The 13554-nt window shown below is 43.6% G+C and overlaps 1 protein-coding gene across 3 annotated transcripts in view; it reads left to right on the plus strand.

Moving 5' to 3' along the window:
* Positions 1–13554, plus strand: part of Shtn1 (shootin 1) — a 104464-nt gene that overhangs the window by 14181 nt on the left and 76729 nt on the right. For all 3 annotated transcript variants that reach the window (XM_051199669.1, XM_051199668.1, XM_051199670.1), the window contains exons 2-3: positions 2692–2744; positions 12349–12409. In XM_051199669.1, coding sequence (XP_051055626.1) covers positions 2692–2744; positions 12349–12409 — 114 coding nt within the window. The remainder of the gene's footprint in view (positions 1–2691; positions 2745–12348; positions 12410–13554) is intronic.

A 13554-nucleotide genomic window follows, 5' to 3' on the forward strand; every position in this document is an offset into this window, starting at 1 on the left:
GGTTTGAGGTTAAGAGCCTTTCCTGCTGTTACAGAGGACCTGGGTTTGGTTTCCAGCACCCACATTAGGTGGCTCACAACCACCCCGATCCTTACTCTGGGTGATCCAGTGCCCCCTTCTGGCCTCTGCAGGAAACTGCACAGGTGCGCGCGCGCACGCGCACACACACACACACACACACACACACACACACACACACACCCCATTTGAAAAAATGAAGTACCCAAGGAATGGAGGCTGCTTCATTGATGATGATAGCAACACACCTATATCAGGATGATACATATCCGTATGCATGCATTTTGAGTGTGTGTATGAATGTTGTTTTGGGAGTGAGCTTTTTGTTTTTTTAAACTTCAAAGAAACAGACAATTTTCTTTGTTTTTTGTGCCTCATTTCCCCTGCTACCCATGGGCTGTGACCAAGGTCATTATACTGTTTCTGTATTTTCCCTTACTTAAGTAACTGTTTTGTTACAGTTGCACATAGTTATAAGAAAGTGTCTTTTCTGTGGCTTCTATTAAAATATTATAGGTGAAGGGTTCTTAATTAATGCTTTAATAAAGAAACCAGCAATTAGGAGTTTACTGTGTTTTGTCTGAGTCTATTGGAATATAATGGAAGCATGGTGTGTTTTAGAAAAGCTTTTCAAGCCATTATTTGATGTCGTAAATGTAAAAAAAATTATTTGTTGATGTCAATACGAGATTATAATTTTATAAGCCATCACCGTTTATATGTACGTCTGTAAATTATGTCACTAATAATACAGTGTTAGATCAGTTTTGATTGTGTGGGTGTGCGCGCATGTGCACACGTGTGCCCGTGAACATGCCACCATGCATATGTGGGAGTCAGAAGGCAGCCTGGGAGTTGATTCCATTCTTTCATCATGTGGACACTGGGAATTGAACTCAGGTTTTCAGGCTTGGTGGTTACGGGCCATCTCAGTGGTCCCAATTTTGATTTTTAAATTTCATCTATAGATACTTTAAAACTGTTTAGGTAAAAAAAAAAAAAGTGTATGTGTGACGTATATGTGTGTAGACCCAGGCACATACAGCAGTCAGCTAGCTGTCCCTCAAGTGAGCAAGGACGCTGCTGTCTCCACCTGCCACAATGCTGGGGTTAGAGACGCACCTCCCATCCCTCCTTAGGAATGCTGGCATTAGAGATGTACTATGGTGCTGTGCCCATCTTTATGTAGGTGCTGGGGACTCAAGCTTAATTCTTCATACTGCATGGCTGAGCAGAACCATCTGCTCAGCCCTGCAGATGCATTTAAATGCCTAGTAATTTAAGTCAAAGTCTGTCAATAAAATATTCTTATCTTTATCATTTGAACTGTGGTAGGTAGTCTAATGATGTTTGGAGCCTTGACCGTAAGTCTACTACCCAATAGCACCAATGCATATTTATAAATTGCTTAGTTTTTGTTTGTTTCTGTTAAAGGTGGCAAGTTTCAATGATTTTCTAGATCCTAGGGCAATTTGGTTCCCAGTCAGTCGTTGGAGTGTGTGCGGTGGGCGCTGACGAGGATCGGGGGGCAGAGGGTTTCAGTTTGTGATTTATCAGCTCTTCCCTGTTGACAATTTAAAGGTTTTCTCTGGGATTCCATCTTTATGTGCGTGCTCAGAGCTGTTTTGTAAGTGGTCTAATACCTGAAGACTGTCCTGGGTGTGTGGCTTCTGTAAGTTTGTAACCTTAGTGCTTATTTTGCAGTCTTAGCCCTGCGGTCACAGCAAGTGTCCCCAGACCTTTGGTCATGGAAGCTTGTCCCTTACCAGGTTAAGTGTTTGTTGTGTGTTGGGGGTTATTCTCTGCCTTTATGGGAAGCATACATTTCTAGAGCTGATGACCAGGTTATGTGGCTGTTCTTTCTTAGGTGGGAGGGAAGGTTGAGACAGGATTGTTGAGGCCAGGGTGGCTCCTCCTGCCTCAGTCATCCTAAAGCTGGGATTGCAGGTATGTGTCACCATGCCATGTGCCCATCTGGGACGCCATTCAAGTTATTGGTCTCAGGCTTCTACTTCTGTCTTCAGATTATTAATAGACCCAGGAAACTTTTTTTTCCTATTACGAAAACTGAGCTACTCTTAGATAAATCTCAATTTAAAGTTTTACAAAGGTGAACACACCAGCCACAGCCGAGTTTCCCTCTATCTCAGGGACAGTCATACCCAGTGGCTGGTAAACTACGCTGACCTCTTTGTCACCTTACGTCATCGTTCCAAACTTCATAGGCTCAACTGCAATAGGCCTAAAAATGTCATTTTTACTAAAATATGAGCTTGGGGGTTCATGTTACTTTGTGAGCACACTTCCGCACATATCTGGGAATCTGCACGCTTACCTTGGTGAAATGAAGGTTTTCCGTTTCTATCTGATTATGTCACCCAGGTGGATAGTGTTGGGAGGGACGACAGGCGCCTTAGTGCTCTCACAAGGCAAGTGCTAGGAGAGCTCACTTCTGGCAGACCTGTGGGTCTTCCTAATGGCTCAGGCAGAGCTGAAGGTCAGTGTGGTGGGCTCACATGTGCAGAGACCGGGAAGCAAAAGCCCTTTGGTGGTGGTCTCTCCACTCCGCTGAACTTTGTGAAGATTTACCGGGGTCAGCTGAGTTCACAGGTTCTCCCACAGCGAACTTTTGAGAGTTGTAATGTTGCTTTCTTTTCTTTTTTCTCCTTTTAGCAATAGGCGAATATGAAGACCTTCGAGCAGAGAACCAGAAAACAAAGGAGAAGGTTCGTACTGTACCCCTCCCCTTCTTTACAAGCTTGAATGCCTAGGCAGCATATTGCCTTGTTCCGCCACCAATTTCAGTTAAGTGTGAATGAGAGAGGGTTTTTTTGTTTTTATTTTTGTTTTTTTTTTCTTTTAAATCTTTTCTCTTGCATGTGTGGGTCAAGCTAATATCAACTCCAGTCTCCCAGTGGTAAGAATGGCAGGCATGCCACAGTAGGCATAGCCCTGGGAGAATAAATATGCAGCTAAATGTGTAGCAAGGCACTATGCCAAGCCACACAAGTCCTCAAGAGGTGTGCTTTCTCCCAGTAGTCACACTTGGAATGCTGGTGATCGACTCAAATGCCGGAGACATTTGCTTCTAGCACCCAGGCTTGTTGGGGCCTGCAGGGACCTGGGCTTTGGTAATCTACACACCTTTGTGTGTTTGCTTCTGCTGTCTGTGTGAATAATGAACCAGAAGTTGAAAAACACCCAGTGTGAGTACAGGGGAAGCGTGATGAATATTTTCACAGGATACGGAAGTTTTGTTTTGAACTATGAAATAAATGAATTCTGTTTGCTTTTGTAATCTGTGTTCCTTTTTGTCTCCAAAAATGTTTACTGAAGGTCTGTGAGTATTCCCACATATGGGAGAGCTTCAGGACTGTAAGCCTACCACTTGGAGAGGTTACAGCGGGAGGATTGCCATGAGTTTGAGGCTAGCCTGGGCTGCAGACTAAGATCCTGTATCAGAGAGCAGACAGAGATTTGTAACATGCTCATGCCTGTATGTGCATGTGTATCTCTTTTCCTTCCTGTCAACCAAGGGGAAAAGTAAAAAAGAATAGAAAACAAAAAATAGAGGAACACAGACTATGAATTTGTTTTAAAACATGAATGAAAATTATACATACAAATTTAAAAGGTCAATATATTTTTTAATTACAATCACTAAATAAAGTACTTTCATCAAATAAGATAGTCACAATGCTTTTGAAAACGTATCCCTGGCAGAAAATAAATAAATAAAGTAGCCTGAGGTGTTTTTAAGTAAGAATGAGACGATGATGCCTCATCTTCCTAACTTTAGAACAGCATTTAGTAGGCAGCCAACTAGTTATAGGAATCTGTATCATATTTGGACTTAATTTATTGAGCTCTTAAGTATCATATTAGACTTATTTAGTCATTAAATTTGCCAGCCACCTAGGCATAGCTTGACTGGTGGTAGTAATGGCAAGTACTTTAGCTCACATACAATTACATCTGCTGTTTAGATCATTATTTTAAGTCTAGTTTTTAAGGCTTTTAACAGTATTTATTTTATCTTGATCATATGCGTGGTGTGCCTCTATGTCAGTAGGTATGTGCATGTGAGTACAGGTGTCCGAGGAGGCCAGCAGAGGAGTTCCTGGTGTTTGTAAGGCATCCAGTGTGAATGCTGGGACCCGAACTGGAGTCCTCTGTAAGAGCCACAAGTGTCTTCAAACACTGGGCTCGTTCTGCTCCCCCCTTCCTTGTGCTTTATAGATTCATCTTTGGAGGTCTCTGAAGTCTTGGTTCCTTTCCTCTTTCAGGCTACCGAGGGAATGGTAGGAGATGGGGGGTTATTTTAAAGAATCCATTCGAAAAGGGAACCGATACACACAACTTTCTAAGGCAAGAAGGCCATGGATAAGTAGTTTGAAAAGTAGATTTTTAGTTCTGTAACCGTAACTCCCCCAAACACAGAAGTCCCAGGGATGTAAAGTAGTGCAGAGGGGGGTGTGCTTAGGCCGTGGGCAGTGGTATCTCACAATTTTAAAGTTAATTTCCTGGGGATGATCAGACTTCAGCTCCAGGAGGAGGTCGATGGAGTGTCTGCGTTGGGCCTGCTTTTGGGCTCTCAGGGAGGGGTTCATGCAGGAGGATGGTTTAACCTCATCCAAATATGTGAGGTAATGAAGCAGAGTGGCTCAGCAGGTTAAAACACTGAGTTTGATCACCGGAATCCACGGTAGAAGGTGAAGGCTGACTCATCAAAGTTGCCTCCTGATCTCCACTGTGGGACATGCACGCATGTACACATACATGTGCCGGACACACATAGTTAGAATAAGTGAAAAGCATGTTTAAGTAAGAGAGGAGGAGAGACAGAAACCTGGTGTGTCTCCATGTAGCAGAGGACGGAAGAGAAGGAAAACCCTGCAACAGAGGAAGGAGATTGCATGTTTTGTTTTGTTTTCTCTTTTCTGTTTCTTAGTCCATGATTATCTATAGACCTGGAAATGCCCTTTAAAAAAAACAAAAAAAAAACAAAAGTGTTCTGTAAACACCTGCTCTCCCTGTTGACATGACCATAGTTGTTTAACTCAGAGCCACTTTCTTCCGTGGGGTTTGCAGAGAACTGTCTGTTGTGCACATGGGATTATAGGTTGGTTAAAAGACGGACTGGAAATGACCTCGGCCCGGTACACAGTTTACTTCTTCTCCAGGCGGAAGATGGCCTGACACATTTGCAGCATCTGTAGGCGTTATTGACCTGTTTCTGTCCTAATTCTTTAAAAATAACTATTAGCAGGGACGAGAAGAAAGGGAATGAAAGCAGTATGGAATGCTGTGCGTGTGGAAAAACAAAGAGGTGTGAGTGGCTTTAGATCTACCCTGCTCTGTTTACCTTCTATTAAAAGACCGGCTTGCTTATTACTGCAGTTTCTTCCCCCAAGGTGCGGGTTGTTACAAAGGAGAGAAGCATATAATAAAAGCCTTTTATACGACATAGAATGAGTAAAAGCAGCTTTAGTTCCGGAGGCGGCAAATGGAGGACACTGTTTTTTTTTTTTTTTTCCTAGGAAAGCACTTTCTTGTGCCTGGCTCCCTGAGCTTTTTCCAGTCTACATCAACAAATACAGACGGCCATCTTTCCTCTGTGGGGTCCCAGCCTCGAGTTAAATTAAACCCATTGTGGGCAGTCATTGGAAGAATTCCTTTTCCTCATAGTTGGTTCAGTGTAGGGAAATTTGGCAAAATAGAGGGAGGAGTTTTAAAAAAAAAAAGGCAAGGTATTTTACTCCCGACGACTGTGTCTCTGCAAGTTTATTTGTCCTTGTGGCCAGGCCAGAGACCATGATGGGGACAGACAGCAGATCTGGTTCTTCCGGATGGAACCTTCTGGTGGATGCTGCAGTGTCCCTATGGATGTAGGTTCGCAGTAGGCAGGAACTCAAAGTCTCCTTACTTAGAGACTGTTATGGGATATTTCTGACCTCTTGTCTCCATAATGAAGCAGTTCAGACTATTTTAGCTTCCTTTTACTCAAGCAAACATAAGGACTTGAGGCGCAGCGAGTTTCCTGAGAACCTACAGGTAATTAGTGACAGAGTCTGGATGTAAACCTGGGTCTTATGCCCTCCATGCTTCTTTTGCAAGCAGGGAAACTTAAGAGTATATCGCCTCTTTCCACAAAGACCCAAGTTTTATTTTAATAAGTGTGTGCGTATGTGTGTACCCGCAAGTAAGCATTTGCACACGTGTGTGTGAGGAAGTCAGAGAACAACCTCAGGTGTGATCTGTTTGGTACTGTCTGTTTTTGGTTTGAGACATGCTCTCTCATTGGCTTTGAAACGTCACAAAGTAGGCTAGGCTAGCGGGCCAGCAAGCCCCAGGGATCCACTAGTCATTGATGTGTGCCACCATGCCCAAATTTTTGCAAAATCTGGGTTCTGGGGATAAAACTCAGGTCCACGCATTTGTGCAGCAAACACTTTCCTGACCGAACATCTCTCTAGCTATGTTTTTAATATTAATGTATGAATTTTCCACAACGGATTAAATTACAAGATGCAATACTTTTTCTGGGTTATGACTATACCATCAGTTGGTTTGTATTGAAAAGCTGAAATTTAAGTATCAAATCAATCCTTTATTAGAATGCATTCACATATGTATGTGTGGACATACAAATCCTGGCACCATGCATTCAAAGAATAGAAATAAGAGACTTAGGGGTGGGCCGGTGGGGTTTTGTTGCTTTATTTATTTATTTATTTGGTGTGTGTGTGTATGCCATAGGACATGTGTGGAGGTCAGACGATATCTTGCTGGAGTCAGCTGGGGTTCTCTTTCTACCATTTGGGCCCAGGTCATCAGGCTAAGAGGCAATTGCTCTATCCTGATGAGCCGTCTTCCCAATTCTGGACTAGTGTTTTAACTGTTTTTTTTTTTGTTTTGTTTTGTTTGTTTGTTTTTTAATACGTAGCCCTTTCGCCCACTTTGGCAATGGCAATGGGTGTTGGCCGTTTTGTGGATTTTATATAAGTCTTTGAAGATGGAATCAGAATTTGTTTGAGTTTGTAAGGAACGTGACTGAAGAAAAACCCTTTGGCCAAATGCCTTCTGGCCACCAAAAACATAAAGGAAAATAGATGAGGTTTTGCCTTCCAGTAAAACCACTAAGGAGGGGCCACAAATAGCTGTGACACTGCCATTGTTGTTGTGTGACTCTGCAGCTTCGGCGGGATGAGAAAAGACAAACAGAAATGGCCCCTGCTTTTTCCCACGTGCAAACTTTTAGTCTCTTTTAACAACAGATTTAAATGTCATTTATCTCTAAGCCTTCTTCCTCTAGCTCTCTTGCAAGTAGAATTTTTTTTTTTTTATAAGAAGCCATCTGTATATTCCTTTGTGCTCGTCACATCCATCAAGAGAATTTATTATTATCTCCACACTAAATAGGAAAGAAGCAAGTCTTGTGGGTTCTAATAAAACATAAAAACCCCGAGACTGTTTATGTATGTCTTCTGGTCTTTTGCCCGAGGGACTATGAGGACTGTAAGCGGGACTATGAAATGGCCTCTATTTGTCTCGATTATTTTTGCCCATTTTCCAAATGGCATTGCAAGCAAGCAGTATGTGGGGGAAAGGCAGAGGACCTATCACGTTGGTGTTAACAAACTCTCTAAATCTGTATTTGGGGCACACAAAAATAGATGAGTGTGTATTTTGGGATCAGCTGAACAAAACATCTTCTTTAGTGTGTATGGCCATCACCATATTGAAATGCCAGTCACCTGCTGCTATCGAAGTACCGTCTCTTGTAACTTGCTCGAAATCTTTGTCATAACCGATTAGGGTTGGATTTTTCTTTCTTTCTTTCTTTCTTTCTTTCTTTCTTTCTTTCTTTCTTTCTTTCTTTCTTTCTTTTTTTTCTTTCCCTTTCCTATGGGGCTGAATGGTATGACATTCATACTTCTCAGGGAGTTGGTGATGTGTGTGTGTGTGTAGAGAGAGAGAAGGAAATCTGTATAATAGAAGAATGTCTACCATTAAATAGTATTTGTGTTTAATATTATGTTCAGAGATTGAGTTTTGAAATGCATAAATGTTTAAGTGGCTGAGCAGAAGTCGGTTGGGTGAGCTGCTGTCACCGCGCATCAGACAGCTCTGTCAGCCTGCCAGGAACAATGAATGAAAAGAGCCAGGCAGACGCTTCCCCAAGACTTGTCTCAAGAAGCAAGATATACGATAGTGTTTGCATCTTGGCTCGGTTGTCTATTGTTACAATTTCATCCTCTCGTGTAATATTCAGAGGTGAAGGTCCCAAGTATATTATTTATTTATTTATTTTTTTTAAAAAAAAAATCAATACAGACGCCACTCTAAAGAGCAAGATCTGCATCCATTATGCTAACTGTTCATGCATAATACATCCACATACATGTGGCTTCTTTGAGACGGAGTGGCAAGTGGTTGTGCCAGAGAAAAAGTAATTACTTAGCAGTTTGAAAGTGAAAATGAGTCTCTCATTAACAGCAATCTATCCAGAAACAAAGAGCGAGGGTCTCAGTTCTGATGACATGTGTTTCCATCTCACACACAATACCCCGACTTTGGAGACTGCTGCACGACAGCTTGGGGGGGGGGCACGCACTCCTCCTTTATCGCCTGTGAAAATTGGAGGGAAAGAACTTTTGCATTGGAAGAAAAGAAGAACTCCAAAGAGGGATCCCATGTAGAGGGATGATTAGATGTCCTGAAGGGCAAGCCTATATAGATCCAGAGAGCGCAGGCCCGGGAAGCCAGACTTACCTAGACGGAACAACAGACTTGATGCTCCTCTCGCTACCCCACCGAAGATTCTAAAGCGGGCACCGATGTCTGGTTCTGGCTCTATAAGTTTCCATTTTAAAATAAACGGTGTGACTGGGACGTAAGAGGAATGAACTTCTGCAAAAGCTGGTGTGGGGGCTAAACCTTGCTGCTGGCGGTGTAACTGCCCGGATTCTGTCTCCACAAGTCTGCAGTCTTCCTGTCTTATAGTTCATGTCCTTGGTCCTTATACCCTGCTCTTCTCATTGTTGGTTTTTGTGAAACTACAGAATCTAGGCTGCTCCCTACCAGGTCCCTGTTGGTGTTAAGTACGGTGTCTGGCACTGGACCTAGTTTTGTCCGGTGCACAGAAATATCCAGTGGTCCAGTGGTTCCAGGACACAATTGCTCAGAATTCCACCTCAGTCAACGGTCATCTGTTGTCTTGTATCCTCAAGGTGTGTGGAGACAGTGTGTGGGCTCCAAACTGTCCTTTCTACTAGCTGACCATTCAGTTGCATGTGTATGCCCAGATGATAAGATATTAGTGGAAATCAGACACAATTTGGAATGCTGAGGTTCTCATTGCATGAATCACAGACACACACAGCAGATTATAAATCTTCTCCACATCAGTTCAGAGCTTCTACTGAACCCAGATAAAGAAATGTCGACAGTGTTGGCTGATGGGTAGCTGGGGAGCTGGGAAGGTGCCAGTTCATGCTGGAAGGACAAACCACTGCAGCCCAGTCGACCGCTGTTCTCAGATCCAGGTGAGATTTCACCGGCTGAGATAGCCTTAATGACGGAGTCTGGAAATTCGCCTGGGTTTCTCACACAAAAGGCCTTCGAAACCACCAAAACCAACCTCCAGTCAACCTGCTACTTTCTTAAGAGTCAAAGCAGCGTCTGCAGACTAGCTGGAATTTTCTTCAGTTTGCTTAAAGCAACCAGCACTCAGGCCGCTGGGTTCAGCTCCAGCCTTGAGCTGTTGAGTGATGTCGTCCAAAGAACATCTGTTGCTATTACAAAGTCTCCATGAGCAATTCTCAGCACAAAAAAGAAGTCTTTACAGATGGCACAGCTGCAGGGGCAGGGCAGAGGAGAGGGTGGGATGGATGGGGGTGTTTCTGTGTCACGAAGATGAAACTCGGCGTTCCCTGTAACGTCTCCGTGTTGGTGGATGGGGAGAAAGGTGGCCGGATGTCTCTGGCTTCCCCTGAGATGATGTCATAAGTGGGTGTTTGCATTCTTGCTTGGTACACCATCAGTTCTGGCGTGGGCTCACTAAGCTGTGTTTGCCGAGTGTGTAACCCCTCCCACCCTTTCAGCCTTTCAACGTAGCAGATGGTAAATTCAGTGGCTGCCAGTTCTATCATAATGTGGTGGCAGAAAATAGAAAGCAAAGCCACACGAAGACCCCGAGACAGAGCACAGCTGGGGTTGGGGAGACAGATTGTGACTGCGTCGACAACTAAAGGTTATCGTTTGCCGGACTCTGTAGAATCCTTCCCCTGCACCCTGGACTGAGATCTGTTGTTATTAATCAGAGTGTCCACCTGGGTCTTAAGAGCAGTGAGCGTTGGCTTCAAGTCTCCCCTCTGGACAGCTGGAGCGGGCCTGCCCGTGAAGGCCACGTATTATTTCTAACCAGGAAATGGGAGGCTTGTTGGTAGTTGGTGTCTGACTAGGTAGAGCTCTGAGCGCCGATCCCTTTTCCCATTCTCGTCAAGTTTCAGTGAAAACTGAGCACATAAGTGGGGACCGGATACACCTTTGATTACTTTAAACGGAATTCTGAGAGACAGACTGGGAGCCTCAAATGACTTGAGGTTATAGCATCACCCTGGAGCACCGTCTCGTGATGAAGAATCTTCTTCTGAGGACCTTGTACTTGCAGAAAGGATAGATGGTGATATCCGCTGGCCCATCAGAAAGGAAGCGCTAAGGAAAGCCACTCCTCAGGCTTCCCCTTCTGTCTCCTGAGGCCACGCCCACGGGGTATGTGGCCATCTTACAAGTTCACTGTAAGACCTCTACAGAAATACTCAGTGAGAAAGTAAACACCAGCCACGATGCCCTAGGTGATCATGACTGGAGTTCTCTGGTTTCATCAGAAATTTGGGTTCTATTTGTGTCTCCTGTTGTGCATTGTTGGAGTGGGCTGGGCAGCCTGGCAGGAGTCTGGTGGGAGGAGACAGTTACAGAAAGTAAGAGGAACATTCCAGACGCAGCTGGCTGGCAGTGTTGCAGTTGCTGGTTGTATGGTTCCGGAAACTGTGAGACAGGTGGTTTGTGTTTTACAGAGGGTGGGTTCCCACAGGGAAACCCTGAACAGGGTGGGTGTCTTCGGATGAAAAGAATCTTTGGTCCAACCCGGCTCATTCACGGGGAGAGAGGGCCACGCTGGATTCTGATGGTCAGCCCTGTGCACCTGTTACATGTGTGGTGTCCCCTTAATGGGTGTATCCTGCAGACAGAGGTGTGTGTGTGTGTGTGTGTGTGTGTGTGTGTGTGTGTAGCATCTGAGTGTGCAGGTGCCTACATACTGACACGGAGGAAGCAGAGACTATCAGGGGTCACGCTCTGTCACTCTCCTCCAGCTCTTCCAGAGTCTCCATCCTCTGATACCCAGCTTTTGCATGGATGCTGAGAATTTGAACTGGGATCCTCAAGCTTGCCTAGCCAGCATTCTTATCTAACACCAAGTCATCTCCCTACCTAACCCAAGACTGGCTTTGACAGCTCAGTGGTTCTTTTGTGGAGCTGGCCATATGTATTCTCTCTCTCTTTTTTTTTTAAAGATTTATTTTTAAGATTTATTTATCATGTATAGTATTCTGTCAGCATGTATGTTTGCACACCAGAAGAGGGCACCAGATCTCATTATAGATGGTTGTAAGCCACCATGTGGTCGCTGGGAATTGAACTCAGGACTTCTGTAAGAACAGCCAGTGTTCTTAACCTCTGAGCCATCTCTCCAGCCCCCCATATGTATTCTCTTAAAGGAGGAATTCGTTTTAACTAAGGATAGTCAATTGGTTGCCAAGGGGATAATGAGTAATGAATGACTTCTTGTCTTAGGAAGTCCTAGAAACTCAGCTGGGTTAAAAAAACACAAAAAACAAAAAAAAAAAAAAAAAAAAAAAAAAAAAAAAAAAAAACGTGTGCATCTCCTGTTGTGTGAGTAGTATCAACATCAGTAGTATTGGGGCTGTGAAAAGATTTTTAAAATTCATTTTATTTTTAATTGTGTTTAAGTAGTACCCTGGGAGGCCAGGAGAGGCCACCAGGTCTCCCTGGAACTGGAGTTAGTCACGTGTGATCTGCATGGCATGGGTGCTGGGAACTGGCCCGGGGTCTTCTGCAGTAGCAGCATGCTCTCACAGCTGCTGAGCTGCTTCTCCAGCTCCCCCCCCCCAAATATTGTGTCTGGGAAAATAAAAAAAGGCTAATGAGTGCCACTGCTGTGTGTAAGCTTATTTTTGCTTCTTGCCCTGTCACAGTCAAATTTCATCAGATAAATTTAACATTTTTTTCTGCTTTTCATTTCAGTGTGACAAGATTAGGCAAGAACGAGATGAAGCTGTTAAAAAGCTGGAAGAGTTTCAGAAAAGTACGTGAGCCTTTCTAGTGGGGGTGGTGATCACTTGGCTCTGGGGATTGTGTGAGTACACGGACACCAAGCTAGGTGCTTGGTCATGTTGTCAAGGGAAAAACCCTCCCATTTGGGGGGAGGGGGTGGGAAGAGCCAAAAAGCAATGGGATAAGCATTAATATTCTATAAATGCCTTATAAAGATTTAAGGTCGTGGCAAGAGAAGTTCGCTACGGGAAAATATCAAAGTAAAACAAAATTAGCTTGTTACTTAGACTCCTTGTGAAAAGCCAAAGTTAGTATTTTATTTTCTATCCTAAGTGGCCGTCCCTTTATGAAATATGTGTTTCTCGAAAAAGTGCATGCTTTAGATTCCAGTTCATAGCCTTTTTTCAGTAAACAGTGTATCTTTGTGTGTCACTAGAAGTACAGGTCAGTTCTAACTACTGTCTTCTTTAGTCTGTAGTATGTAATGCACACGTAAGTATATAAACATTACAAAGTCCTCTATCCTTCCATGTCTTCTAAGGGCCAACCCTCACCACAGCTGTATACGCAGTCTGTCATTTCGTAGTCTTATGTTTTTGTTTGTGCCATATGTGTGCCATGAAATAATATTATAATGTAACTATATGAAGTTTTTTGTTTTTGGTGCTTAAGGTATCATTTGTCCTATATTGCTATACATAGCTGTGATTCGTTTTCATTACACTGTAGTGTGTTATACAAATATGTCATGATTTGTTGTTACTGGACCCTGCGTAGTTTTGGGCAGCTCCGTCTTACACACAATATTAGCGACTATATATAATACGTCACCTATGTAGTAATGTGGTGCTATAACTTTGTTCTCTCATCACTATTTCTATATTTGGGGAGGGGGGCAGGGTTTTGAGTCAGTTCCCCTGTGTGACAGCCCTGGCTATTCTGGAACTTGCTTTGTAGACCAGGCTGGCTCATGTGCTTGCCTTTGCCTCCTGAGTTCCGGGATCAAAGGTGTGTGCCACCACTGCCCTGATGATTGTTTCTGTTTGTTTGTTTTTTAATTTTGTTTTATTGGCTTTTCAGGGTTTCTCTGTATTGCTTTTGGAGCCTGTCCTGGAACTAGTTTTTGTAGACCAGGCTGGTCTCAAACTCACAGAGATCCTCCTGCCTCTGCCTCCC

Source organism: Phodopus roborovskii, unplaced genomic scaffold (genome assembly GCF_943737965.1).
Source record: "Phodopus roborovskii unplaced genomic scaffold, PHOROB, whole genome shotgun sequence".
Taxonomy (NCBI): Eukaryota; Metazoa; Chordata; class Mammalia; order Rodentia; family Cricetidae; genus Phodopus; species Phodopus roborovskii.